The following is a 27,841-nucleotide window of genomic DNA, read 5'->3' on the forward strand; positions in this document are numbered from 1 at the left end:
CGAAATTTTTAGGCTCGTTTATAACTATTTCCTTTTTGTTTTAATTTCAATTTTTTTTTTTTTTAAAAAAAAAAGAGGAAAAGTATAGAAGAGAAAAGAGGGATGAGCAAAAGTGAAGGAAGGATGGAGGGAACGAAGTGGAAGAAATGTACGTGGAAGAATACACTAAAAATGAAAATGAAAAACAAATTTGAATCATTTTTTTTTCTTACGTTCTTCTTCATTTGTCTCTCCTCCCTCCCCCCACCCACTCTCCACCCTTCATTCACTATTTCAATCCTCGTTCTTTGATATACGCTTCTTTTATCCATATGAAAAGTTGAAAATCAAAAATAAATTTTTCGGGGTCCAATTGCATGACTCCTCTAAGAACTCATGAGATTCTGACAAGAAGCGCAGTTAAGTCTAACACGTAATAATTATGATCACATATTGAATATGAGTATTCAATATAAAACCAATTGACAATTAAACTGAAAGAACCAAAATATTTTAATAACTAACACATATTTGCATTCCCACATCCCATGTAAGGTTGATATTCTCTCAATAAACACTGGTTCCAATAGGTTTTTACTTTATTATGGTTGCAACTTGCAACTTGAGTTTTGCATAATGTGTGATATAATATTTCTTTTTGAATGTGAAAGAAGGGACCAAAGCCCATGTGAGATATAACACTTGCATATAGTGTATTGTATACCTTTTGGGGATTTGTGACACACCCCGACCCAGAAAGTCCACTTGGACCCTGAATCGAGCTGTGCTGGCCGACACCTGGAAGGTGACGAAGCCATAAAATGTGATAGTGCATAAAAAGTGAATAAATTTGAATCTAAAAGTGTCTAAGTACCAGAGTGCGCTATGAGTGGGAGCGAACCCATATCACACGCGATGTCAGAGCATAGGTAAGGTACAGTAGTGCGGGTAAGAATCATACCCTCAAAATTATCCATCAATACTAAGATTCGCCACAGATTCTTGTCGATACAAACTCAGCAGCTAAAACCTGGAGGGCACCAAACAGAAGGTGTGAGTAAGCCATAAAACCTGGAGGGCACCAAACAGAAGGTAGTATTACATAAAAACTTTCTTTTTCTTTCGCTTTTGGGCATCGATCGGTTGCTTATTGACTCTATTATACTTTTTTTGCAGATGAAGTTTTTAAGGACACTCAACCATTGATCAGGTCTGTGATGGATGGTTACAATGTATGCATTTTTGCTTATGGTCAAACCGGATCCGGTAAAACACATACTATGGTAAGATACAAGCCTGAGACTTCAGTTGGATAAATCTTTTGTAATGTTAAGGCTGAAATTTTTTGTATAGGAGGGTAGGATTTATGATTGGTTCTCATCTTCTTGCATGCATTTTTGCATACTATAAGAAATGACACATCAGATTTGTGCATACTATAAGCTTTTATATTTTTACAGGGTGGTCCATCAGGTGGATCAGCTGCGGATATGGGGATTAATTATCTAGCTATCAGCGATTTGTTCCAGATGTCAAACAAAAGGAAGGATATCATAGATTATGACATTCATGTTCAAATGGTCGAAATTTACAATGAACAAGTACGAGACCTTCTTGCAGAAGATTCATCCACTGCCAAATTAGAGATACGGAGCTGCACTGGTGATAATGGCTTGAGTATTCCAGATGCTACAATGCATTCAGTGAAGTCTTCTACTGATGTCCTAAAACTCATGAAAGTTGGTGAGATGAATCGTATGGTCAGTTCGACTGCTATCAATAACCTCAGCAGCCGTTCCCATAGGTCAGTTTGCTCTTTTATAAGAAAAAGCTTACCTTTACCATTTCATAGCTTATGATACAATATCTAAAAACTATCGAGTGCGAGCTAAAATAAAAACAAAAACAATGAGCAAGATATCAGTTATTTTGTGCTTACTGATATTCTTTGGTGTGTATCGCAGTATCCTTACAGTCCATGTGAATGGCAAAGATACTTCTGGAGGTACTCTACGCAGTTGCCTTCATTTAGTTGACCTTGCGGGAAGTGAAAGAGTGGACAAATCTGAAGTTACAGGAGATAGGCTGAAAGAGGCACAGCATATCAACAAGTCTCTTTCTTGTTTAGGAGATGTTATCGCAGCCTTGGCTCAGAAGAATTCTCACATCCCTTACAGAAACAGCAAACTCACACTTCTGTTGCAAGACTCCTTAGGTTTGTAATTTCTCGAATATTCAGCATTTCTCTCTAATCATTTTATCTTATTGTATTGGCTTTGAGCAAGATCTTCCACATTATAAGGGTGAGAAATTTGGTGAAATGTTTGCTTGGATTCAAAATAATTCCACCGTATGATTGGTGAAATGGAAAACTTGAGAAGCTGATTCCCGGGGAGTTTAAATTATCACTTCCCCGTAGCCCTTATTCAATGAAAAGAGTTTCCAATTGTATGGTGCATATACTGTGTACTGACTGAGCTAACCCAACTTTCTCTTTGGTTTTGTACTTCAGGTGGACATGCTAAAACTTTAATGCTTGCTCATGTGAGTCCAGAAGAGGATTCCTTCAGTGAAACTATCAGTAACTTGAAGTTTGCTCAGAGAGTTTCCACTGTGGAACTCGGTGCTGCTCGTTCAAACAAGGAGAGTGGTGAGGTTATGCAACTCAAAGAACAGGTGAACAAATTTTATTAATTTGGTTTATTCTGCCTATATTTTCACAAATTCCTTTTACTCTCTATGCTTGGATTGATCATTTGTTCTATCTAAATTAATCCCCAAGCTTTAGATTATCAGCAAAACATTATAGTTGTTTATGCACTAACACTTGTATCGTGTTTCTAACCTTTCAGATTGAGAGACTTAAAAAGGCATTAGCAAACAAAGAAGGTCAGTGTGTATCAAGAACAACAACTGAGAGAACTCCTCAACGTCTTAGAAGATTAAGCATTGAAAGTTGCAGCACTGTGAAGACCGAGAAGGCAAAAACCCCTTATCTTCCAACTCGTTCAAGGAGGTTGAGCTTGGAAGGTCCAAGATTGATTAAGAAGGATAATCTAAATATATCGCATGACATGGGGAAATTCCTTCCAGCTGAGGCAGTGCCAATGCAGGAATGTGGTCAACTTCAAAATGCAGCAGCAGTCACTACCCCGTTGGGCCATTTCAGTAATGCGGATTCCACATTAGAAGTGTTTTGTTCCAAGGCTCCTCAAAGTCCAACGAGCGTTACCTACGAGAAGCAAGTGTTAGAAACAGATAGTAGAACACAAGTTCATTCTCTTCAGCCACCAAAAACACCCGAACCTCGTCCCAGATCTCCTCTAACTCCAGCAAGTGCTACATATCAGAAGCGAGTGTTGAAACCAGGTAGTAGAAACCAAATTCCTTCTCCTCAGAAACCAACAACATCTGAGCCTCAGACCAAGGCTCCTCGCAGCCCAAAGATGGCTAGCAATCATAAGAGAGGGTTAATAACAGATAAGAAGACACAAGTTCGTCCCCTTCAGCTATCAACAACGACGCCCGAACCACAAAAGCATTCCCGAAATGAGGTACAGATTGTCATGCAAAGTAAGGTGACTCTTTCTACAGATTATCTGACACCTAATTTGACAAGTACCACAAGTCGAAACGGATCTCAGATAAGGAAATCTCTGCGGACTATTGGAAAACTGATCAATGGCTCTGAGAAGAGGTGGGTGAAACTCATGTTTTGAATTTTCTTCTTTCTTTCTTCTCCTTATAGTCTGGGACATTTCTCTATTTTTCCGGTTTACATAACATATGTTTTACATTGTTATGATGCCTCAAACATCAGATACACATATGAACATAATTCCCCACTGAATTTGCAGGAACCAGCAAAGTTTGGTGGAAGCACAGTCAAGTGTTCAATGTGCAAGCAATATCAATGATGGAAAATCACCGGTTACAAATAATGCAAGAACTTTGAGGCGGCAATCACTGACCGGCATTCCACCTTCAGGGTATGACAGACGATCATCTCTGGGAGAGAAGCCAACCGAAACTAGTATGTAAAGCTTTTACAAGCTTCATTACATTCTTGAACAATCTTACTAGTTAGAGCTTTCACATTCATATATCATTTGAGTTTCTTATGGCGTTTCCTTTTGCAGGTGCAAAAGACAACAGAAGTGCCAAAACACCTCCGCCAGACAACAGAAGTTCCAAAACACCTCCGCCAGTCCGTTCATCAACAAAAAGTAACAAGCGGTGACAACAGATAATTTGATTCAGACACAGTCCAGCAATTGCCGGAAAAAGGCTTGGTAACGCTTTGGCTCAAAGCATACTGACTTGTATGGCAATCAGAGAATGCTTCATATATTGTCTGCTAACATGATCTACTTGACTTGAGATCCCAATTTTGTGTCCTATGTGTTTCATATATTGTCAAGTGATGATCCTCCTTGTAATTGTAGTACCTAGTTTGGATCCACATTGTGAAGTTCTGGTATTAAAAGTGATTCGGTTCCAGTTTCTTGTCTCGTTTGGTCCACTAGTATTTGATTTAGGGAAATGATACGCACACCCAAATTATATCCGTTGTTTCTATTTGACTTTTAAATATGATGGCCAGAAATAAATGATATATATCACCAATTCTGTGTTCCCTACAGCTCGGTGAAAATTGCAAAGAACCAGTTTGATATCTCTTCCTTAACATGAGGAGATGACAAAAACATCTTCTCTTCATTTCTCAAATGGTCGAAATTTTTAGGCTCGTTTATAACTATTTCCTTTTTGTTTTAATTTCAAATTTTTTTTTAAAAAAAAAAAGAGGAAAAGTATAGAAGAGAAAAGAGGGATGAGCAAAAGTGAAGGAAGGATGGAGGGAACGAACTGGAAGAAATGTACGTGGAAGATTACACTAAAAATGAAAATGAAAACCAAATTTGAATCATTTTTTTTTTCTTACGTTCTTCATTTGTCTCTCCTCCCTCCCCCCACCCACTCTCCACCCTTCATTCACTATTTCAATCCTCATTCTTTGATATACACTTCTTTTATCCATATGAAAAGTTGAAAACCAAAAATAAAACTTGAATTAATTATCAACACCTTGTTGTTGTTTTCATTTTTCGAGGTCCAACTGCATGACTCCTCTAAGAACTCATGAGATTCTGACAAGAAGCGCAGGTAAATTTAACACGTAATAATTATGATCACATATTAAATATGAGTATTCAATATAAAACCAATTGACAATTAAACTGAAAGAACCAAAATATTTTAATAACTAACACATATTTGCATTCCCACATCCCATGTAAGGTTGATGTTCTCTCAATAAACACTGGTTCCAATAGGTTTTTACTTTATTGTGGTTGCAACTTGTAACTTGAGTTTTGCATAATGTGTGATATAATATTTCTTTTTGAATGTGAAAGAAGGGACCAAAGCCCATGTGAGATATAACACTTGCATACAGTGTATTGTATACCTTTTGGGGATTTGGACATGTGCAATTAAATTATATTAAATCTTTAAAATCTTTGAGATCTTTAAAAACCCAAGAGAAAAGGCATGCTCTTGGTATCAAGTTTAATATTTTAATATCATGTGACTTGGATACTGCACAAGAAATATTCTATGCTTCTCACGCATGTTTGTGCATTTAGTTGTATGCATCTTACTTTCTTATTTGTTTAAATTCGCTCTTTTTTTATGATAAAAATTAAAGAGGAAGAAAGTTTGAATTAGAATCGTAATAAATTGAGGAAGAAAACTTTATCAATCAGTACTATCCATGCTTACCAGGAACACGTATAATTGTTCTAGTTGTGTCATAATTCTACAGTTGTGTGAATTGGGAAGGGTATCAACATCTTCACCTATCTCCATCTAGCTTCAATTATGCATTGAATATTTCCAATATTATTGCTATTGTACTTTCTTACTTCAGTGATATGAGTTTCTCTAAATTTGGTGCTATGCGCTCTATGCATAATTCTAATAATCTTTCTTTGAATGAACACTTTTGTACTACTTTTGTCATGAAATTGTCAAACAAAGAGATTAACAAATTTCATGCCATGCAGAGTTTGAACTACATATGTGCCCCGTAGCCTCCTCCATGTGAGAGAATTTGGGAACATTTACAAAAAGAGAGAGGTTGAGAGCAAAAGAGCTTTGCTCTCTAAGTATCAAAAAGTAACAAAAGAAGGGTTGAGATTTAACTAGAACATCTTAAGCATCAAAAGATAAGAAAGAACAGTTGAGATTTAACTAAATAATATTTAATTAAATCTCAACCTCTCGTGAAAAATAGTAAAATAAATGACATTGTGTTTATGTCACATTTCATTACGATTCTTGTAGTGAGCTTTTAATTTTAGATTAACCCTGTGGGTTAAAAAAAATACTATTAATCAAGTCGTCGTGATAAAAGTATGTTAACAATCACAGTACAAATCGAAATTTTCTGTCAAAAGTGTCTGGACATGGAGGGCCTAAATAAAATTTGGGAAACTTGTATAGGAGATGTGAAATGATGAAAAGGTAACTTAATTATATATTATTAAAATTACATTGTTTTTTAAAAGATAAAAAATAATAAAAAATAGATATTTTCCTCAACTGAAGAAACCAATAACCTCAACGGCTAGTTTTTTGGCAGGGGTATCCAGTATCCTCCCATGCAATGTAAATTGCGAATTGCAAAACCAAGTGGCATGTGGTCCCCTCTATATCTGCCACCTTTATCATTGATCATTTCTTAAAAAGAATGGCTAATTGTATTTTATAACCTTTAGATCTGGGTGACTTCCAAAATGGGCAACGAAGTTTTAATTGTCTCACGTTGCATTGTAAAGTCTTACAATTGTATCAAATTTGTGTTAGTGGTCTTACTGAATTTATGATAGTTCATTAAAAATTAATGATGTGGTGATCTTAAGATACTTAACGTGTAAGTCGCATTTCCACCAAATTAAAAAAGAAAACTCATCAAGTTAAGGGAGGATTAAACATTCAAAGAAACAAAAAATGTAAATTGATGTATTTTTCAAACCTCATTGTGCATGTAAGGAAACTGGAACCTCATGACTCATTTTTAAAACTATATCAAACATGTGGGGTGTAAAATATAGTCGATAAAAAAAAAAGAAATTCGTCTACAATGAAATGTCAATCAAGATGGTCTTTTTTATTTAGTTACAAATAAGAGTTTCGAGCTCACATTGTAGAGTGTAAATAACAAAAATGTCACCAGAATAGTATTTCAAACTTACGTACAGTACGTTATTGACTAGAAGTAAGGATTATCTTCATTGCATTTAAACATGGAAAACAATGCCAAATGAAATTAGGTTATGCCTTGTCAAAGTCGCCTCAATCTCAATGCATTCATTTTTCTGCACAATAAAAGATGAATTTGCTCGTAAGGTAAAAGATAAAATAAAAAGGTTGAAAAGCTGCATAGCCTTTTTCAGTTCAAGTATAAATAGAAGTAGTATAACGTTCCCATAGCTTTGTTAAAGGTTTTTTTTTATTTTTATATTTTATATATATATTTTTTTTAAATGAAACGATTGATGATCAGTTACAGTTATCCATTTTTTTTCAAGCTTAAAGAGGCTATAGAAGATTTCATCCTGTCCGTAACCACTGTCAAACAAACTCATCAGCTCGAAGTATCGAACTCGAAATCTTCCACATTTTTTAATTTATTAAAAGCCGCAGTCCGTGCTCTTATCACTTGACCACTTGTTGTGCATCAATACCTTTGCTACTTGGATGGATGCAATAATGCATTCTTCTGACTATATTCACATGGATGGAGAATAGTTATGACATTTATATAACTCTATGAATAATACCTTAAAAAATAGATATTTAGAGAGATCCTTTATTGATTCACATGTGATGAACTTGTTTGGTTGTTTGGCAAACAGAAAAACAATCGTACACGTGCTCATATTTGTAGTTTGCCACATAAATATTTATATTATCAAACTGTAAATCTAAATTACGTGTTCTTATGGATATTAATTCGATTAAGGGTTCAAATTGAGTCAACAAAATAAGCATTTTATGTTGTCAAATTGTGAGACAAGAGAATCTTCTTGTTTAGTCAATGTTCTTAAATAAAATTAGCAAAAAATAAAAAGGAAGAGTAGATAATAAAATCTTGCAGGAGAAACTAAGATGCAGAAACATATGGTTAAGGATGCAGACAAAAGGGATACAGGCTGCCTAACGCTGGAAGCATGCATGGTGGGTTCAAATGCATAAAGATGTAGTTTCCTATCAATGTTTTGGCCTAAAAGATGCATGTGCCAATCATAGAGGATGTAAAAACCATTCAACTAGAATACATGATAATTGCAGAAAATATGACTAGGGAACATGGCTAAATTTATAAATAAAACTAGGGCATTGGTCTCTAGAATTTAACGAAATTGGTATTTCGGCCTCATACAAAAAATTCATGAGTACTGGTCGTTGGATTTGTCACTACATAAAACAACGGTTTTTACAGGTGATATCGTTAATTCTTTCATCCAAATTAAAAAGGATTAAAAGAGTATGGATGGAAGTTCTAACGATTGTTAACCAAAATGACCATTATTTCGAGTTCAAGTTCAATACTCACAAATGTTTAGTACAGTGATCAAAACTCGAATAAAACTAAACTTCAGAAACCAATGCTCCAATTATCCCAAGTTCATGAGCCAGCCAATTTTTCTGTGTTCATAAGTCAACGTCACCATTAAAGACAAACACAATGCCCCATAAGCTTGTTGAACTTACAGACCAACAGACATATCCATCGACAAAAGAATTGCAGAAAGAAACAAAAATCGGAGTCATGAATTTGCAGCAAAGTTAGACAACAGAGAATAAAAAGTTCAATTTGTTACAAATTCACTTGAATGGAAAAAAAAATTGCTTTTGAGGCAGAAAGTTAAATGGTAAAAGTAAACGGGTGCAAGAAGAAAAGAATAAAGTTGCTCAAAACATCGAAGTATTTACCAAAATCAAGTGTCTTTGTGCAATTCTAAATTTACATAGGTCACATTTATATACAGCAATAATCTTCCTAGTACACATTTTATGCCATCTACAACCTTCAAAATGATTCAAGCAAGGTAAAAAATGTAAGTAAAACCATCAGAATTACTGTGATTGAAGATGGGGGTGATTGTTCAACCTGTGGAAGATGTAATCGTAAGCACGAACCAATCGCTTCCGAAATCTTCGGAGGTCTAATCTCACAGTTTGGCCATCAAGATAGATCTTCTTTGTGTACTCCCATCCCATTTTGGTTACACTCTGTGGATCCCTAAGAACAGGATCATCCTTATCGTATTTGGCGTACAACGAGCTCTCTCGAGTAAGAATCTGGTAGCCGATGTATTTCAACCCGAGCTTCCTTGCAGGTTCTCCATAGTATTCCTCCGCTGCCCACTCAGTTCCTAGGGGAACAACTTGGATGAACACAGACCCAGGCCTCATGAACATAAAATGTGTCATGGCAGCGCCATGAACCCCGATCATCACATCACTCGCATTAAGGGCCCGATAAATCTTTGCTAACTCTGTCGTGCGGTCAGGTCTCAAAACATTAACTTCAAACCCAATTTGCTCAGCCATTCTAACCAAGAAATTCTCATTAGTTATCGCTCTTGATCCATTTCGAGATATGATGACCAGTTTAGGCTTCTTGAATTGATCTTCTTGCACTTCACTCTCAGGTTCGAAAGAGCTCTCGGATGCCAGAGACGCAGAATGCTTCTCCTGTGCTTCCCGTTCCTCGTCTTGAATAAGACTTCTAATTCGAGGCCAGTAAGCTCGGTCTAGAAGATTTCGAAAGTCAACAATGCTCACATTTCCCTCCATCAGTGAAGAATCCACAGTGAGCTCATCGTGAATCCTTAGACCAACGGTGACCTCAGGGAAGCAATGAGTTCTTGTATCTCCATTAAAATCTATAGGTTGATAATCTGACAATTGAGAAACAATGTCTCCATATTTCGTCACCCACCAATTATGGTACTCGAGAATGACAAACACAACCTTCTTGTTGAAACGCTGGGAAGTGATGAACAACGGCATAATCCCATCATTGAATTCGTGATAGACATTACCGGTATATCCCCCGGTTGAGAAAACCACTGCCGGAACATCATGTTGGACATCACACCGGTGGTGCATCCCTGGAGTGTGTTTCTTCGCAACGAGCTGTAATTCATCAATGGTATCCATGACACTTGTTTCCCATTTCCGCGTATACGGTTTGACCTTTGTGTGCCTCAGTTCCTCGGTTTCATCTTCTTCATTTTCCTCAACAACATCAGAAACATGATTTTGGAAGCTACTTGCTTCTTTAGATCGGTAGAGAAAGATAGTGGAGGAAGCAGAGTGTGTTCTTACATCCCCTTTCATTACACAAATATCTGAACGAATACTGCTTCGATCGCAACATATAGTTCCTGAAGGCACAGACAGAAATTACAATTAATTTGTATTAACAAAATAAACATCGATAATCGAAAGCATCTGAAACATCCTGTTTACTTTCCCGGTACTTTAGATTAGACTATAACATCGCTCAAATAAAACAGTGACTACCTTTAGCAGTATGTCAATACCGTCTGAGAAAATCAAAAACCCAAATAATCAAAAGAGAAAGGGAAAGGCAGAGCACTCACCATTAGAGATTGAAGAACACAAGGGAACATTTACATTCATATCTTCCATTGGTGTTGAATCTACAAAAACCCCCAATAAGAAAACACACTCATACACATGCAGCAAGATTGAAGCAAAGAAAATAATAAAAAAAGATGAGAGAGAGGAGAGAGAGGAGAGAGAGAAAGGGGGGGAGAGAGACTTACATAGAAGAGAGAAAGTGGTGTTGGAACTGAAAAGATGAGGGGCTAAGATGAAGCTGCAAGAGAGGAAGGAGATGAAGAGGAGATAGAGAAGCTTTGGACTTGTTCTCTTGTAATAATAACCAGAGTTTGCAAACTCCATTAGAAAGGTAGTGGTCTGTGAGTCTTCATCTTCCTCTGCTGCTGCATAAGGCTTGTCAACTTTTCTCCACTGGTGGTGGTGATGCCGCTGATACCGCCCCATTATTTCTTATGCACAAAAAAAAAAAAAAAAGCTTTGATCTTTATTTTTCCTTTCCCCTGTTTTTTCTGCTTTCTGAGTTTTGTAGAGAGAGAGAGAGAGAGAGAGAGAGAGAGAGTTTGATGGACTGGGAACAAACCCCGGATGAGGAATGGAGAGAGATGTTTTTTTTTTTGGTCAATCGAGAGTGGAGAGAGATGTTCAAATAGCAGAGAAAGCAAAGCTATTTTATTGGATTCCCCCCCATGTTTTAGAGAGAGAGAGAGAGAGATGGGAGATGGGTTTGTTTATTGAGAAGCTGCCTGCTTCTTCCTTTCTGGAGAGAGAGAGAGAGAGAGTCTAGAGAGAGGAAGATGGGTTGATGCCTTGATGGAGTCGAGAAATGGAAAGGAGCTGACAAAGGGGAAAAAGGAGGCTTAAATTTAATTTAATCTAATTTAATTGAGGGACGTCTCTGCTCAAAGTTTGGTAATTTCTTTTTTTTAACAATACACTAAAAACAACGAATAATTTTAGTCTTATAACAAATGAGCAATAATATATCCGTCTTTGATCACAAATTTAAAACTTTATCAAATCATAGTACTAATTTAATTAAATTATCTGGCAGTCAAATGCGTATGGAGAGCAGCGGAGACTTGAAACTTGTGATGTGATCCTTATTTTTTTCTTTGCATCCTCGATTGGGTTGGCTGGCTGATTTCTTCCGGCAACTGTTGAAATTCGTGTACAACTCGTTATCCCACGCGCTTAGGGACACGCGCCTCCGGGAGCTGTGTCCAAGTTGGCAAAGCAAACTGACTGCTGGCGGGAATCAAGATCTTGCTTCAAGTTAGAAGGAAGATGGTGGATTGGCCACTGAAAGTAAAGAAAAGAATTTTGCAGATAAGTAAGCATATATATGGTCCCATCCCATCCCACGTTTGGTCTAACATTGGAACAAGACTATGAGAAGTTTAAAAATAATATAGAAATATAGGTATTTGCTTTGATTACTCATTTTCCTACCTTTCTATTTGTCACTTCAACCCTCTTTAGATTTCCAATGTTTTCTTAATTTTTCTCTCTTTTCCCATGTTGCTACTTGAGCCACGTGACTAATTTTCTATACACTCATTTTTACCTTTGGCATTAAGTTTAACCTCACAATGAGCTAATAATAATGCAGGTGGATTGTATGCCCTCCTATTTCCATACTCTCCCTATCGCCTCCTGTTTGTGTGGTTATGGTTAAGTCACGTCAACATTTTATATTCCTATTACTTTTTGTTTTATTATTTCTATAAAAAAAAATTAATATAAAATATTGACGTGGCTTAACCATGACCACACATCACAGGAGGGTATGAGGAGAGTATGGAAATGGGAGGGCAGACAATGCACCTCCAACAATAATATGGTTCAAATTCTCTTTTTGCCAGAATTGAACCTAAGACCTCTCACTTACAAGTGTACAGAAATATCGCTAGACACTTGTATGTATAAAAATTTCCAGTTTGAATCTTGTGAATAGAAAATTTAATATCAAATATTTATCACTTAATATGCTCAATATCGTTGTATAAAAAAGAAAATGATCTCATTCAAAAATTGTAGAGTTGTGCGACATCATAAAGCCTTTCTAAACTAACAACTAAGCTTCTCTAATGGTTTTGTGTCCCTATAATAAGTAATAAAGTTTTTCATGCGAATTCGCTATGTCTTTAATAAGCCCATCACTGGTAGCAATTGGCTAATATATAAAATTTTAAAAAAATTAATGAAAAGAGTTTAAAAACTTTGAGTTTTAATAATAAAAATAAAACAAAAGGTAAAGTGAATAATACCAGAATTAATTTTTTTTAATATAAAAATATGATTTCTCGTTAAAATAGACAGTATTACGAATTTTTTGTTAAAATTCTCTAAATTTTATTGGCCGTACGTAAGCCTATTATGGGTTTCCGCTCTTGACTTTCCGTTCTTGACTTTGTCTCTTTTCCATCAAATGGCATCCTTATCCTTTGTGTCTTATATTTGTCTAATGTTTACCAGGAATTTTCAACAAGATTATGAAGGGTGTTGAACAAAAAAAATACCACATTAAGAGAAGCGCACTCAATAAGGACATATCAAGACTTTTGTGGAATTTAAAAATCTAGAAGTATTCAACTAGAGAAATGTTAGCCACAATTCATATTTACGTTTTTTTTGTTTCCTTTTTCTTACTTATCAATTTACATCTGGATTCTATTTACCTACTAAATTAAAACTTTAATGTTCTAAAAGTACAAACTCTTTTTTCTCCTTATATCTTTGATAAATAATGCAATTAAAAATAAGAGAGTGCTAACAATCTTCTCACACACATTTCAAGTTCAACATTCTTACATCTACTCATGCCACGCGTATTCTACTAGCATGCAAAGCTAGAAACTTAGGGTCTGTTTGGTATCCGATATGAAAATTTTTATTATTTCTCAAAACATTTCTTGAAAAAAAAATTCTTTTAGACTAAAAACTTGATTGCTTTGTGAATTTAAAATTTAAAATTTTACGACTTAAATTAGACAAAGAGATTAAGAAAGAGGGGGTCGCATGAGAGGGAGAAATAGGAGAGAGAAGGAAAGAAAGTAAGAGATGATTGAATGAAAGGAAAAGAAGAGAGGATTGGACGAGATAGAAATGAAAAGGAGTGAGAGAAAGAATCGAGAAAATGAAGAGAGTGGATTGAATGAGAGATGAACAAAGTAAAAAAAAAAAAAGGAGAGAGAAAAAAGAAAAGAGAGAGAGATAGATTTGGAGTGAGAGAGGAGGAGGGAGAAAAAAAAAAGGGATGAGTTTAAATTTAAAAAATTCTAAAAACTTTTTTTTTTAATGTTTTTAGAAAATAGACTATATTTTTGAGTTAATCTTGAGTTCACTTTTTGAAAATAATCCTACCAAACAAATTTTTAAGGCCTAAAACTTGAAAATTATTTTTGAGTTAAAAAAATGGATTTAAGTAGAGTACCAAACAAGTCTTTAATTACTTTTTGATTTATAAATTAAAAGTTTAGTATACTATCAGTAAATTGTAGCAATGGTCCCTTAACTTTAACTCAATTAGAGAAATGGTCTCTCAACTAAAAATACATTACCATTGGTCTGTCAACTGATCAAAATGTGTAGGTATGGTCATTTTTGTCAACTTTATTAGAATTTTGTCAAAATAAATTATATAGGAAGGATCATTGCTACAATTGGAGTTCTTCAACTCATCAAAACGTGTAGCTATGGTCTTTTTCGTCAACTTCTTTAGAATCTTGTTAAAATGAGTTATGTTGGAATGATCATTGTTATAACTGAGTTAAAGTTGAGGGACCATTGCTCCAATTGGGTTAAAGTTGAGGGACTATTTCTCTAATTGAATTAAAGTTGAGGGGTAATAAATTTTTAGTTGAAAGACCATAGCTGCACATTTTGATGAGTTGAGGGACCAATGGTAATTGATTTTTAGTTGATGGACCATTGCTCCAATTGAGTTAATGTTAAGGGACCATTGTTACAATTTACTCAAAAAAAAAATAGTGAGATTTTATTATAATTAAAATTTTAGTTTTTGAGTACTAGGGGATACACGTGACTTTAAGTGAAGTGAGAAATAAGTTATATAGGAAGGACCCTTACTACAATTGGAATCCTTCAACTCATCAAAACGTGTAGCTATTGTCCTTTTCGTCAACTTTTTTAGAATCTTGTCAAAATGAGTTATGTTAGAATGATCATTGCTACAACTGGGTTATGGTTGAGGAACCATTGCTCCAATTGGATTAAAGTTGAGGGACTATTTCTCCAATTGAATTAAAGTTGAGGGACTAATGGTAATGAATTTTTAGTTGAAGAACCATAGTTGCACATTTTGATGAGTTGAGGGACCAATGGTAATTGACTTTTAGTTGAGGGACCATTACTCCAATTGAGTTAAAGTTAAGGGACTATTGTTACAATTTACTAAAAAAAAATAGTGACATTTTGTTATAATTAAAATTTTAGTTTTTGAGTACTAGGGGATACACGTGACTTTAAGTGAAGTGAGGAATAAATTATATAGGAAGGACCCTTACTACAATTGGAGTCCTTCAACTCATCAAAATGTGTAGCTATGGTCATTTTCATCAACTTCTTTAGAATCTTGTCAAAATGAGTTATGTTGGAATGATCATTGCTATAACTGAGTTAAAGTTGAGGTACCATTGCTCTAATTGGGTTAAAGTTAAGGGACCATTTTTTCAATTGAATTAAAGTTGAGGGACCAATGGTAATGGATTTTTAGTTAAAGGACCATAGCTGCATATTTTGATGAGTTGAGGGACCAATGGTAATTGATTTTTAGTTGAGAGATTATTGCTCCAATTGAGTTAGAATTAAGGGATCATTGTTACAATTTACTAAAAAAGAGTGAGATTTTATTATAATTAAAATTTTAGTTTTTGAGTACTAGGGGATACACGTGACTTTAAGTGAACTGAGAAATAAGTTATATAGGAAGGACCATTGCTACAATTGGAGTCCTTCAACTCATCAAAACATGTAGCTATGGTCCTTTTTGTCAACTTCTTTAGAATCTTATCAAAATGAGTTATATTGGAATGATCATTGCTACAACTGGGTTAAAGTTGAAGAACCATTGCTCCAATTGAGTTAAAGTTGAGGAATCATTTTTCTAATTGAATTAAAGTTGAGAAAACAATGGTAATGAATTTTTAGTTGAAGGACTATAGCTACACATTTTGATGAGTTTAGGGACCAATGATAATTGATTTTTAGTTGAGGGACCATTGCTCTAATTGAGTTAAAATTAAGGGATCATTGTTACAATTTACTCAAAAAAAAAATTATGAGATTTTATTATAATTAAAATTTTAATTTTTGAGTACTAGGGGATACACGTGACTTTAAGTGAAGTGAGAAAGTTGAAATGAAAAGGTAAACGAGAAAGATACTAGCATTTTTTTTCTTAAAATACTGTCAATAGCGCAATTACTACAAGTGTTGGTGACTATCATTACAATGTATTTACATTTGTATGGTTACCTTAAGGTATGTAGTAACAATAATACTTGTTTTATTTGCTATTAAGGTTTATTTATTGGTTACAATATGGTTTAGGAATTGTAACATTTTTTTAAATAATGATATTTACACAAATGGTTGAAGAATAAATTTGTATCGAGCTTGTCGTTCATGATATTCAAAATTAATATCTCTCATGTTATGGTTTCATTCACCTATACTGTACAATATGTGCGAGACTGTAAATGTACCCTTGTGTGATACTATGCATGTACCTTCTATGCCTAATTGTTACTGCATGTTATTATTGAATTATACGTGAGAGATTGTTAACGAACATTACATGCCAGATTGTTACCGTATCTTTTATGTAAGATAATTATTGCACTTTAGGTGCACCGTTAATTGCACCTATTTGTAGGCTTCTTAGAGCATCTCTAATGAGGGATTCTATACAAGGCTACAAAAATTGTGGATATAATTTAACCAAAAAAAAAATTATGGATATAGTCTATTTTAAAGCTCTTGAATTTTTAGGCTCCAAAAATAATCTCTTTCAATAGAGGTTATATATTTTCCTGGCTCTATATGGGACTATATACTTATTTATGTGGGTATTTATTTCTGTAGTACAAAATAATGGTTTTTTTTTTTTTTGTTAACTTTTCTTAAGTTAATTTTAGGCATGTTATCTTAATTTTGTTTAACACTTCAATCTAAAACAAAATTAAATTCTAACAAAGTTAGATTTTATCACTTATCAACCGCTGATTTAGATTTTCTTATCTTAATCTCGTATGTTTATTCATTTATCTGATTGACATGTTCATCCAAAGATTTTATTTCACAACAACCGTTGGACTAAATAAAATCCGGCCAATTATGAACATCTTCTTATAAAAGCATAGCCATTGACATTGGTGAGGGTGATCCCTTTGATAAATACATAGATGCTGTGGAAAGATTGTTATATTATTATTCATCTACATGTATGATATTTTACATAAAAGTCCAATCCAGGATTAGTATGGTTAATGATGAGATTAAATTAGCACCAACCAAGTGCTTCCTAAACCTTATGAGATCCAATCTCACGGTTTGACCTTGCAGATAAATCGTCTTTGTGATTTGCCATCCTTGTTCTGTCACCCTTGTTGGATCTGCAAGAATGGGATCACCTATTTCATATTTATCATACAGTGAGCTCTCTGTGGTAAGAATTTCATAGCCAATGTACTTCAAACCAAGCTTCTTTGCAGGTGCACCATAATATTCCTCAGCTGCCCATGCAGTTGCAATTGGATTAATTTGGATAAAACCCGAGCCAGGCCTCATAACAAGAATGTGTCACGGCAGCTCCATGAACTCCGATCATGGCATCGGTCGAATTCAGGACCCGATAAATCTTTGCTAGTTCTGCGGTGCGCTTCGGCCTCAAAACTTGGACGTGAAACCCCATTTTCTCAGCCATTTGACTAACAAGTTCTCATTCGTTATTGCTTTCGATCCGTTTCTAGACATGATAGCAAGTTTAGGCCTCTTGGGTTGATGTACTTTTTCTTGCACTTTCATCATCATTTTTAAGGGGATTTTCCATGTGTGGCACGTAGACTCAAAGAGCTTCTCCTGCGCTTTTCGTTCCTCCTCTTCATGGATTAGGATACGGATTCGAGGGAGGTAAGCTCGGTCTAAAAGATTTCGGAAATCAACAATGCTCTTATGTCCCTCCATCAGTGGTGTTCACACTCAGCTAATGATGAATTCTCAAACCAACAATGGCCTCAGGGAAGCAATGGGTTCTAGTATCTTGATGTGGAGTGGAGACTAGAGAGTAGGAGTGGGGAGGGGTGGCGGCGGGCTGTGAGCGTAGTATTGGAAAATATGTAGTAAAATAAATTATATTTAGAAAGTAGATGTAGGATGTAGTCAATAATATGTATCGTATAGTGTGGGGTGTGAGCGTAGTATTGGACAAAACAACCTTGATTTTACAACTAACAAACCAGCTAAAGAGGAAACAAGACAAATCTATCCATAACTTAAGTCTGAAATAAACATGTTGGTGTTAGCAAACTATGGGTGTGTAAGGCTGTTCATCAGTAAGCTTAGCGTGCAATCAAAGCTATAAATAGCTCACTTGTACTGCTTAGCTGCTATTTATGTGTCTGTTAATGATTTACTTCTCAAATATTGGTTTCTTACTTAGTAGCTAATTGATTAGGTATTCACCCTATTTTTCAAGCCAAAAATAGAGGGTGCTCTGCAGTATGGGATGCTTCGAGTATTTTAACAACGAAATATTAATCTTATATTTTTAAACAAAGAGCTAACAGTTTAAATGCCTAGAATATCCTATACTTCAGGATGGTTGGTTTCAAGCTAACTTTTATTTTTTTTGGTGAGATAACAAATTGTTTTTGTTACAACAATTAGTTAATATTAGGATAGTGTTATTCACGCACCCAATTTAACTTCTCATATGTTAATTTTTGTTCAATGATCTTCTTTTATTTATTCGATCCAACGACCAAAAATTGAACAGGATGTGTGAGATAAAAGTAGATGTGTGAATAACACCACCTTATTTTATTGGAAACTTTAACAAAAAGCTCCCGGTACTGTTTGCTTTAACGAAAAATCACATTTTTACACTAAAAGATCAATCCTGATACTATTCATTTTACTCTTTATTCTGTCCTTATCGTTCAAACTCAAAATTTTCAAACCATTTTCATTAATTTTCCTTATTTTATTTGCTTTGCATTTTGAAAACAAATATTGTTTTAATCAATAAAGCTACCCTCCTGCTCTCGAGGCTCCTAAAAGGAAAAAACATCGTACTTCAGATTTAATCAACAATGGTTTCATTTCTGCACAGATTTTTTCTCCCTTTAAAGTTTAAACACCTATTAAATAAATAAAAAGAGAATCAACGACAAAATCATACAATGATGTGCAGGAGGAAATGAGAATGCGAGGAAAATTGTTAAATCTATCAGCATTGAAAACTACGATCATGAGTAAAGGAAAATTCACTTCAAATAATACTGAAATTCCTTTTCAAATTTATGAAATTTGCTGTCTTTACTGTTGCAAAATTGCACAGGCAAATAGAAAAACAAAGACATTGAACAATTCTTCAACTATTTCTTTTGGGTAATACTAAACCATTTTTTGCAAGTGTCAAAAACCATGTACATATTCCGATGACAACGAAATTTATTCAACTTCCATGACCATAGCATTGCCTAACAGTTTTCATGACGATCTAAGTAACTGTGTATACCATTTCAAGTATATATCAAACCATTAAGGTGTATCTTTCAGCTCTAAATTTGATTTCCGGGTTACGAATGTCGTCCTGGCTTTGAATTAATCGAATCTCCAGACTGGTTGACTTGGGATCATGGCCGGCACTTTTATAGTCACTAATCGTCCTTTGCAGAAGAGCCTGCAAGTATAGATTGTAAACACGAAACCTGTCAGCCATGGTTTTCAATGAAGGGGATCCGTGACAACAATCACCCATTATTTCTAGTCATTCCCAGACCTCCAAAAATTCATCTTTTCCTTGGTTAAATCAAATTATTTTTCAAAGAATATTTGCTACGCTAACAGCCAGGAGGTATCTAGTTATCTACCTTACCAGGCATTTCACTTACCAGTTACAACCACCTCGTCTAAATGCCGTGCTATACCATGAATGATTGATACTGGCAGGAAATGTAGTAGTTTTCCAAGCATCATAAAGTAAATCAATTTCATAAAATTAATTATGTGGTTATAAACAGCCATGATCCCAAGTCAAGCAGTTTTATTCAATTATACTCGTATATTCATAGCCAGGATGTGTCTTGTGTGCCCATTATGCATTGTTTTGGACGATCCAAACCGTCCAAATTTTAAGTATCCATTCATAGATCATCCTTGCGAAAGGAAACTATTTAGCTATTTGATTCTCATCAAGAAATTTCAGTGTTTATCATTTTCTTTGGTCACAAAATCATTTCCGATTTGACCATATATAGCAAGGATTATCTACGAACCACGAATTGAAAAGTAGACAGTTCGGATCCTTGAAATTAAATACAGCGTGTGACGACCAATATTGCCCATTTCCCTCTCCTGAAGCTACCTGGTACATTAGATTATGGTCTCTATATGTATTGATATCTCTAAAACAGTGTGAGCATCAAGTTGAGCATTTCACTTTTTATTATATTCCTTAATAAAAGCTATAATAAAAGAATTCAGTAGATAGTTTACTGCCATAGTTCAATCATGCTCTACATATATTGGTATCTTTCAAGTGTCAAACAGAACGCTCCACCGGAAGAAATCCAAAATTGGTGCTTTTACTCAATGCTTTTGTATTCTTTTTCATTTTATTGATTCATCTATCTTTTGATTAGTGGCTATAGGCACTTTGTACATCCTACTTCAAATCAAAGGGGAAATTGCAAATAATGCTTTATGCCATTCAGAATACTTCCACACGACAAAAAAACTCCAGGAATCAACAAAATAAAAAATTGGGGCCACAAGGAATACCTGCAAGGATGATACAGCAAGCTCAGCTGCCTTCTCTAGGTTGTCAGGATATTTCTGGAAAACAAAAAAAATAACCATTTATAGACATGGAGCTTTATTGGCCAAGTAGAGATAGGAGTCGAATAAAAAAATACGGTTTTAAAGGAATTACATTGCTCCACCCAAGGAGAAGTGCAGTCGTGAGATCTCCTGTTCCCTACAAAGTTCATGCATATAATTGTCAATCTACAGGATCTTATGAACCAAACTGTAAAAACTAATAAGCTTGAATAAAACATCTACTTTTACGATAAACTCGATAACAACAGGTAATTTGATGCTCTAACTATTGTCACCTTGCACGTCAAACTTCAAGTTGATCCAAAATCTTTTCATAAAGAAAAAAGAAAATAAAAGTTGGTCCAGTATTTCCAACTTTTCCATCTATATTGTATAAGATAGTATTTCTAAACATTTAAATTATATATATAACTTTGACTGAGTAATTGTACAGAAATTTGGTAAACAATAGACATTGTATGAAGTGATCCAATTGCTGGTAGAGTAAAGAAGGAAGTTGGCACAAACCTTGAGTTAAATTAAAACATAAATACAGTTTGGGAATTGGCACAACATATCCTGATTTGTATCAGGTAAAAGAGTTGAAAAAAGCAACCTAGCAACATGCTAAACACATAAAATCAGGCATCTCCAGATATCCATTTTTTCTTCAAATGAGATGCCATCCAGGTGTCCAGTAATCAAGCAGGTAAGTGAGAATATTTAATTGGAAAAGTAGCACTAAGCTGACTGCATACAATCCAATTAGACGATTAGTAAGTCATACTGTACAATTCATGGAATAAAAGGGCAGACTGCAGAGCATGTTCTAAATGCTGTTATATAATTATAAAGTAAAATCAATACTTTATTAAGAGAAGCAGGCTTTGCTTGTCAACCTCTTTCTAAAAATACCAACCATGTCCCCTTTTTCCTTTGTTACCCTTACTTACAATAAGAAACATTTGCATAATAAGGATTAAATAGTAATTATACTGATCTAAAATTTCAAAATAAATAAATCCTTCCACATTTTTTTTGCACCCCACTTCCATAGTTTTGTCCCACATGCATAGCAGGTATGGGATTGCGAGAGTTTAATAAATGGTTCAAATTAACAAAAAGCAAAAATTACGAGACACTGAATTAACTAAAAATGTAATGTTCTAAATTAGAACTTCTAATATCAGTTCATCATAACATTCGACAATACAATGAAGGATATCCCACAAGCATTTTGCGAGTAGTCAAACTATGCAATGTATAAAGCCTTGCAGATGAAAACTTAAAAAGGAAATTTTCATACCGTAAAGTATGCAGGAATTTTAGGAATCACTATCTTGAATTGCTTGGCAGGCAGACCCTACATCATGGATTTAGTAATTGAGTCAAACATCATTCTATCATGTCAAAAGAAATCTTGGCATGAATTACAATAAAGTTAGAATTTATTTGATTGTCTAAAAAGCGACTATAGTGAAGAAAACACTCAGAAGCTTCTAGCATAAAAGAAAATAATATATAGATCCAAAACCTGAAGAATAACTTCATTTGTAGACAAGATCTCACCTTTTCCTTTTGATGACTACCAATCAGAAGAAGATTACCATTTATATTTATGCTTGTTACCACAACCTGCAATATATCAAATGAGCATTATACTACAAATGAATCAGAGAAAGTGAGATGGAACAATTAAAAGAATTTCACAAAAAAGTTTACACATATACAATAAGCAAAACAGATGTAACATCAAATAGAAGAGCAAAGAAAAGGGTACAATAAGCATGTAATGTTTTCATGAGAAATTTTTCCCTTCAACAAATACTACTTAGAGAAGAGAGAGAGAGAGAGAGAGAGATGTAACATCGATTGAAAGTGCACAATCAAGAAATTTGAAATTTCCACCATTTTCGGCCTTTCCATGAGTTAGAATAACTAAATTAAAAATAGTGGGAAAATAACTACAAATGAGTCAGGCTATACTTTACACAAATTTGGCAATGTCTTAAACCCCTCATATTCAGCATATGGATCCCATTTATACCCATCTGATGTAGAATTTCTCTTCTTTTTTTTCACGTGAGCTTGTTTTTAGAAAATTTCTTGTAAGTGTTTTCGTATAGGATTTACACTTCAGTCTCCTTTAGTAGGAGACAATCACCAGTTGGATGCAGCAGGTGTCAAGCATATTCCCTAAACAGCATGCCATTATTATGAGGTTCTTTGGGTACCAAAATCCAACCATCTATTCAGAAAGAATGGCGGATCAGTTGAGTCACGTGGATCATTGTAATTGTCCACCTAAAGAAATAGTAGGTTGGGTTCAGATGTGTTTTGTTTATTGAACCATATATCAGAAGCAAATTTCTGGGTCCCTCGATTAGAAGCCACTTAAGAAGAGCACTCCAAAAGGTGTAAACTTCTAAGAAGGCTATAATCATCACATTATATACCCTATAACATGTACAGCATGCTTACTTGGCTTCTATGAGATAAACGGAGATGATGGTTTACCCGAGAGTTGTATAAATAAATTACCTAACAAGCTTAAGGAAATAATTAAATATGCAGTTGCAGATGGAGCCTTTGTATTTTCTGACTGATACCTTCAGTCCCTAATGAGGTCTTATTTATCTTTACCAGGGCGAATTGCATAGACAACAAACCCACCCACCCCACACACCCACCCATCCACAATATATTAACTAAAATGAATTGGTTTGAAAATATCCTTAACAAATTAATCACATGAATTTGCTAAGAAATACCAAAGGTGTCCATGTATACGGCTATATGCATTGTGAATTTGAATTAATGCACTGCACCAGTACAATAAGCCAGACATAAAATATCCTGTTGATCCAAGAGCACTGGACCATTTGCAGTGCCATCATTTATGGTCTCTATATTTCTGTCTCTAAGAAAACAGATACAAATCACTTAACCAATTTGCAAGACAGTTAGATACCGAATAGCGGTAGCTGACCGTTTGTACAAAAACCCATCTAGATCTCACAATCCCAGAATGAAAATATAACCAACGATTCAAAGATAGTTTTGGAGGATATAGAGATTGGGGAAAAATAAAACATGACCATAACAAAATTATTCACATTAACATGAAGTGAAACACTCCAGGACATGTGCAGTAAAATATAAAATATTAGCAAGTTTGCTAAAAAATAGTACCATTGACGGTCCCGCAGCATGAAGAAGGTTACAAGCTTCACGACCATCTTTTTCAGATTCAATCCTGTTACAGAATAAGTATCACCTACTACTTACGAAAGAGACTAAATGAGAAAAAAGCAGTTACACCCAAGAAACATCAGATGTTTAACTACAGGGAGCAATGTTGATTTACTAATTATAATGTAGTATAAACAAATACCTCGAGTTAGTCAAGAGTTCTGCTTCAAACTGGTTGGGAGTCAACATTGAAGCCACTGGGACAACCTTATAAAAATGCATAATAAGAAAACAGCTACTAAACCAATTTCATTGTCAACCCACTATATCAACATAATTATCAAACATTAACTTTTTATGAAGATAACTACTGGATCGGCAAAAAATTCAAGACTAAATGCTTAGGAAAGTTATAAATGATACCGATCTTACACAAACACAAAACAGATTGTATTAGATATTGGTTTGACATTTATTAAAGTCTGAGTAGCTGACAAACCAGTAACATCCAAATAAATAAATACATCTATGTAACCTAATATATGCAAAGACCATGACATGCTATGAACATGCACCCATAGGCAGGTCAAACTGCTTAGTGCTTACCTTCTCCCGATATACTGCTACCAGCTCTTGAGGGACATAGAGCTTTCCTTCATCACCCATCACTGGATCACAGACTGGGGAAGGAAAGCAAGAATTATGTTACAATAGAGACAAAAAAAAGTTTTCTATTCTTTTTATATAGAGAGAAGGATGAAAAATCACATTCAACTGTTACCTCAAATTAAAGATAATAAAAATGGAATGCACTGCTTCCATACCACTTGAGTGAAAGAACAAACAGAGTTTACCCGTAATCAATAGGTTTCAGAACTCTGCTTTCCAAAAATATTCTTTTTATATCCCAACCAATTCACGCATGGTTTATGGAAGTGTAAAACCAATGAATTTAATTGAAAGATAAGTTGTAGGATTTTTTTGAACTCTTAGATGACTTAATTATTAATTTAAAAGTGAGCAAGAAGAACTTACCTTGTTGTCCCATAAACAACATACGGTTTAATTCGTCCAACAAATACTAACTATGAGAGTATCTTGAATTTTTTAACAATTTTAAGCAATAATCTAAAGATTTGAACATACACCAGGTATTGCATCATATAACAAGTACGTCAAAGCAAAGAGAATAATAAGCATATGTATAAGTTAACCATACAGGTCGGAAAGCATGAAGGAGAAGCCCTAGTAGAGGTTAGAATAGCAATTTCAGATGCTTAAATTCCCAGCTATACCAAGGATAGTATATATGTATCACACCATATTTGATGATTGGCAAGGATTGATGAAGTATTCAATGATCCACTCACCATATTTAAGTTTTGGGTTTACAGAGCGAAGCTTATTGACAACCTTCAACACAGTGTTCAAAAACGAAACTGAACCAATATAACCTGCAAAGACATCAATGGATCAAAGCCACATAAATCTAGGAAAGTAATAAAAATTATGTAAGCTCTCCTGAGCAAGTCATAAAAATTACTATGTGAAGTCTTTCAAAGAATATTACAATCCAACAGGGAAGAAAAGGAAAAACAGGACATAGATGTTTTATGTGACTCTAAACATGAAGATGGCATCAACTTATTCTAAAAATACAGAAGAAAAAATATCACTGAAACAAAGAAAGAATGAGGAAAGTTAATATGCTTGGTGACAGCAGAATAATATGAGAGGCATTAATGGTTGTTTCTTTCATTAATATCTAGAAGAATGATTTCTTTCAGATTTTTTGGAAGCATGTTTTATGTCATTTTAATCCGTGATCCAGGTCAAGATCATGCTACATTCTTGCAGATATATCTTGGTATGCTACCACCAATGAGCCAACCACCATCTTATCCCTAAGGATTCAGCTTTACCATTATTACCTTTCTTCGAATGGAAAAGGTCAGCACAACACATTCACCATGGTATACAGGAGTTGAGACAAGATATTCAAAAGGCCAAATCCATGAGTAGTTTAATATACCTGTTAATAGATGAGTGTAGTATAATAACTCATTTGCTTCAAGGCCTTCTACCAATTCCCATAGTTGCTGTCCATTCAAAACTTGACCCTTAAAAGTTGGGTATCCTGCAATGTTTTGAGATTGATTGAATCAGAACCATACCACCATTAAAACTAGGACACAACGTTTGACTTTATACAGGTTCACAGAATTCTGAGACTGTTGGAATTTAGTAGAAGTAGCTTGCCTGTGTGGTTAGAGAACTGGACTGAATTAATTGGATCCACATCGTAGCCTAGTAGTTGCAGGGGAAAGACAGCTGACTTATTCCCAACATATCCCTAAAAAGAAATAAAAGTTGAAGAACTATGTAAGGTCAAAACATGATCTACAAAAGACAGGTGGATATCCCTCACCCAATCTCAAACACTACGCATATTTACTGATAAAAAAAAAAGTCTCAACTAAAAATTCAGACTTGTTAAAGATACACGGGGAAGGTAATTATGGCTAGTCCACGTCAAAGAAGGGAGACAATGAACTTTTGATTTCTCATCAAGTACTTACTTACACATAAGCCATGTTTCTGATGAGAATAAAGCATGAACTACTTGGGCAGGATTTACAAAAAAATGATTACCTTCATCAGAATCTAGTCACTGCTCAGCTATTTAGAACATGGGACGGACAATACAATGTCTTTTCGCTAACTTATGACAAATCCAACAACTCCAAATTTGGGCATCTATCCATATAATCCATACATCATTCCATTACCTCAATCATACGAATAAGATTATTTCCAAGAAAACAAGATGCAAGCAAGGATTGACTAAATAACGACAACCACTCCTAAAAACCCCAAAACTTCACCGGGCCAAAAGCTACCCAATCAATCAAGTTCCATATTTTTAACTTTTATACGAGATTCGAGTACAGTCCAAGGATATATTATAGTCCTGTTCATGCATCTGCCGTGCCAAACGAGGCCTTAATAAAGCTTCTAGCTTCTCCATTTTCTCAGCTACCAAACACACTAAAAAATTCACCCAAAAATCAGCAAACGGAATCGGGAATACCTGGACAGTATGAGATTGAATACTCAGAACGCGACCGGTCTCAGAGGGCAGAACCAAGGACAGGACCGGCGGAGCCATGTCCGGATACACCAAGCTTCGAGAGCTTCCCGACCTCCTTTTTCCCTCGATACGAAACAAACAGGTAAAATCAAAGTGAGATGAATTTTCGATATGAAATGTAAGAAGAGAAAAGTGGAGATTTTGGGGAGCAGCGATTAGTTTTGTACCGGAAAATGTGAGCTTCTGGTGAAACTGTGAACAGGAGATTGCTGGTGAACGAGCCGGTCGGAGTGAAGAAACATATAAGGGAGCGACGAGAGGTAGTGAAATGAAGGGGGTTAGGTGATGGTATTTTGTATTGGGCGCGTCACGGGGGAGGCGTCTGGGTTGTGAAATGACCGCGTGGCGCAGCAGCCATTGGGAGAAAAACTTGTCTGGTGCTTGGTTTGTTGCTAAACTTTCACGAGTAGCATTACAATCCACTTAAAATTCATCATATGATAAGTCTTAAATATAATATTTTATCATTCTTTTATATTTAAAATTTTTATAATTATTTTTTTAACTAATTAATATATTAATGTTATGTTTCCTTTTTTTTTTTTTTTTGTTCTCCCTCTTTTTCGTTTCTTTCTTTAACAAAAAAAAAAAATAGTTATGCACCCACTCTAATTTTATCATGGAAAACAACCAAGAATTTATAAAGTTCTTTTATTTCTTTATACAATAGTTGCTTTGATCATGTGACATGAATAACCCACGTGACCCACGATGGAAGGAGGAGATGTACAAAGTTTGTTTAATCATTTCAAGGAAAGGCAAGCAAAGGATTCCAAATTTTTCTATTCAATA

The 27,841-nt window shown here is 34.8% G+C and overlaps 3 protein-coding genes, 1 long non-coding RNA gene and 1 pseudogene across 5 annotated transcripts; 2 read left to right on the plus strand and 3 right to left on the minus strand.

The window, feature by feature from the left end:
* The first annotated feature begins 123 nt into the window (after positions 1-123).
* LOC125473352 (kinesin-like protein KIN-14L) lies at positions 124-3,698 on the plus strand. Its single transcript, XM_048576033.1, has 6 exons — positions 124-148; positions 1,156-1,262; positions 1,440-1,783; positions 1,944-2,194; positions 2,492-2,655; positions 2,832-3,698. The coding sequence occupies exons 1-6, from the start codon at positions 124-126 to the stop codon at positions 3,696-3,698; spliced, it is 1,758 nt and encodes a 585-aa protein (XP_048431990.1).
* A 206-nt stretch (positions 3,699-3,904) lies between these two features.
* Positions 3,905-4,479, plus strand: LOC125473334. Its single transcript, XR_007255250.1, has 2 exons — positions 3,905-4,012; positions 4,119-4,479. It is a non-coding gene; the product is annotated as an uncharacterized LOC125473334 (long non-coding RNA).
* Positions 4,480-8,954: 4,475 nt separating this feature from the next.
* Positions 8,955-11,490, minus strand: LOC103931650 (xylan glycosyltransferase MUCI21). Its single transcript, XM_009341170.3, has 3 exons — positions 10,845-11,490; positions 10,659-10,718; positions 8,955-10,439 (listed from the first exon to the last, which is right to left on the minus strand). The coding sequence occupies exons 1-3, from the start codon at positions 11,083-11,085 to the stop codon at positions 9,124-9,126; spliced, it is 1,617 nt and encodes a 538-aa protein (XP_009339445.2). The 5' UTR covers positions 11,086-11,490; the 3' UTR covers positions 8,955-9,123.
* A 5,625-nt stretch (positions 11,491-17,115) lies between these two features.
* LOC108865897 lies at positions 17,116-19,134 on the minus strand (annotated as a pseudogene).
* Positions 19,135-19,158: 24 nt separating this feature from the next.
* LOC103931649 (pyridoxal kinase) lies at positions 19,159-27,389 on the minus strand. 2 transcript variants are annotated; one of them, XM_009341167.3, is made up of 13 exons: positions 27,217-27,389; positions 26,990-27,112; positions 26,158-26,251; positions 25,931-26,035; positions 25,269-25,352; positions 24,505-24,578; positions 24,101-24,165; positions 23,899-23,962; positions 22,276-22,341; positions 22,013-22,069; positions 20,819-20,863; positions 20,668-20,721; positions 19,159-19,567 (listed from the first exon to the last, which is right to left on the minus strand). In XM_009341167.3, the coding sequence occupies exons 1-13, from the start codon at positions 27,289-27,291 to the stop codon at positions 19,418-19,420; spliced, it is 1,056 nt and encodes a 351-aa protein (XP_009339442.2). In that variant the 5' UTR covers positions 27,292-27,389; the 3' UTR covers positions 19,159-19,417. The 2 variants fall into 2 exon arrangements, with proteins under 2 accessions (XP_009339442.2, XP_009339443.2); XM_009341168.3 differs by having other exon boundaries at positions 26,990-27,104; positions 27,217-27,378.
* Positions 27,390-27,841: the final 452 nt, after the last annotated feature.

Source organism: the organism of the source record quoted next, unplaced genomic scaffold, assembly GCF_019419815.1.
Source record: "Pyrus x bretschneideri cultivar Hongxiangsu unplaced genomic scaffold, Pyrus_bretschneideri_v1 Contig83, whole genome shotgun sequence".
Lineage (NCBI taxonomy): Eukaryota > Viridiplantae > Streptophyta > Magnoliopsida > Rosales > Rosaceae > Pyrus > Pyrus x bretschneideri.

Bases quoted from the DNA above. Each gene is read 5' to 3' on its own strand.
- LOC125473352 (XM_048576033.1), top strand. From the start codon at position 124: ATGGAGGGAACGAAGTGGAAGAAAT. The intron at 149-1,155 runs GTACGTGGAAGA...CTTTTTTTGCAG, and splicing joins GGGAACGAAGTGGAAGAAAT to ATGAAGTTTTTAAGGACACT. The intron at 2,656-2,831 runs GTGAACAAATTT...CTAACCTTTCAG, and splicing joins TTATGCAACTCAAAGAACAG to ATTGAGAGACTTAAAAAGGC.
- LOC103931650 (XM_009341170.3), bottom strand. From the start codon at position 11,085: ATGGGGCGGTATCAGCGGCATCACCACCACCAGTGGAGAAAAGTTGAC. The intron at 10,719-10,844 runs GTAAGTCTCTCT...GGGTTTTTGTAG, and splicing joins CACCACTTTCTCTCTTCTAT to ATTCAACACCAATGGAAGAT. The intron at 10,440-10,658 runs GTGAGTGCTCTG...CTGTGCCTTCAG, and splicing joins GTGTTCTTCAATCTCTAATG to GAACTATATGTTGCGATCGA.
- LOC103931649 (XM_009341167.3), bottom strand. From the start codon at position 27,291: ATGTTTCTTCACTCCGACCGGCTCGTTCACCAGCAATCTCCTGTTCAC. The intron at 26,252-26,989 runs GTATTCCCGATT...ATTTCTTTTTAG, and splicing joins TTCAATCTCATACTGTCCAG to GGATATGTTGGGAATAAGTC. The intron at 24,579-25,268 runs GTGAGTGGATCA...TTCCTTCCCCAG, and splicing joins AAACCCAAAACTTAAATATG to TCTGTGATCCAGTGATGGGT.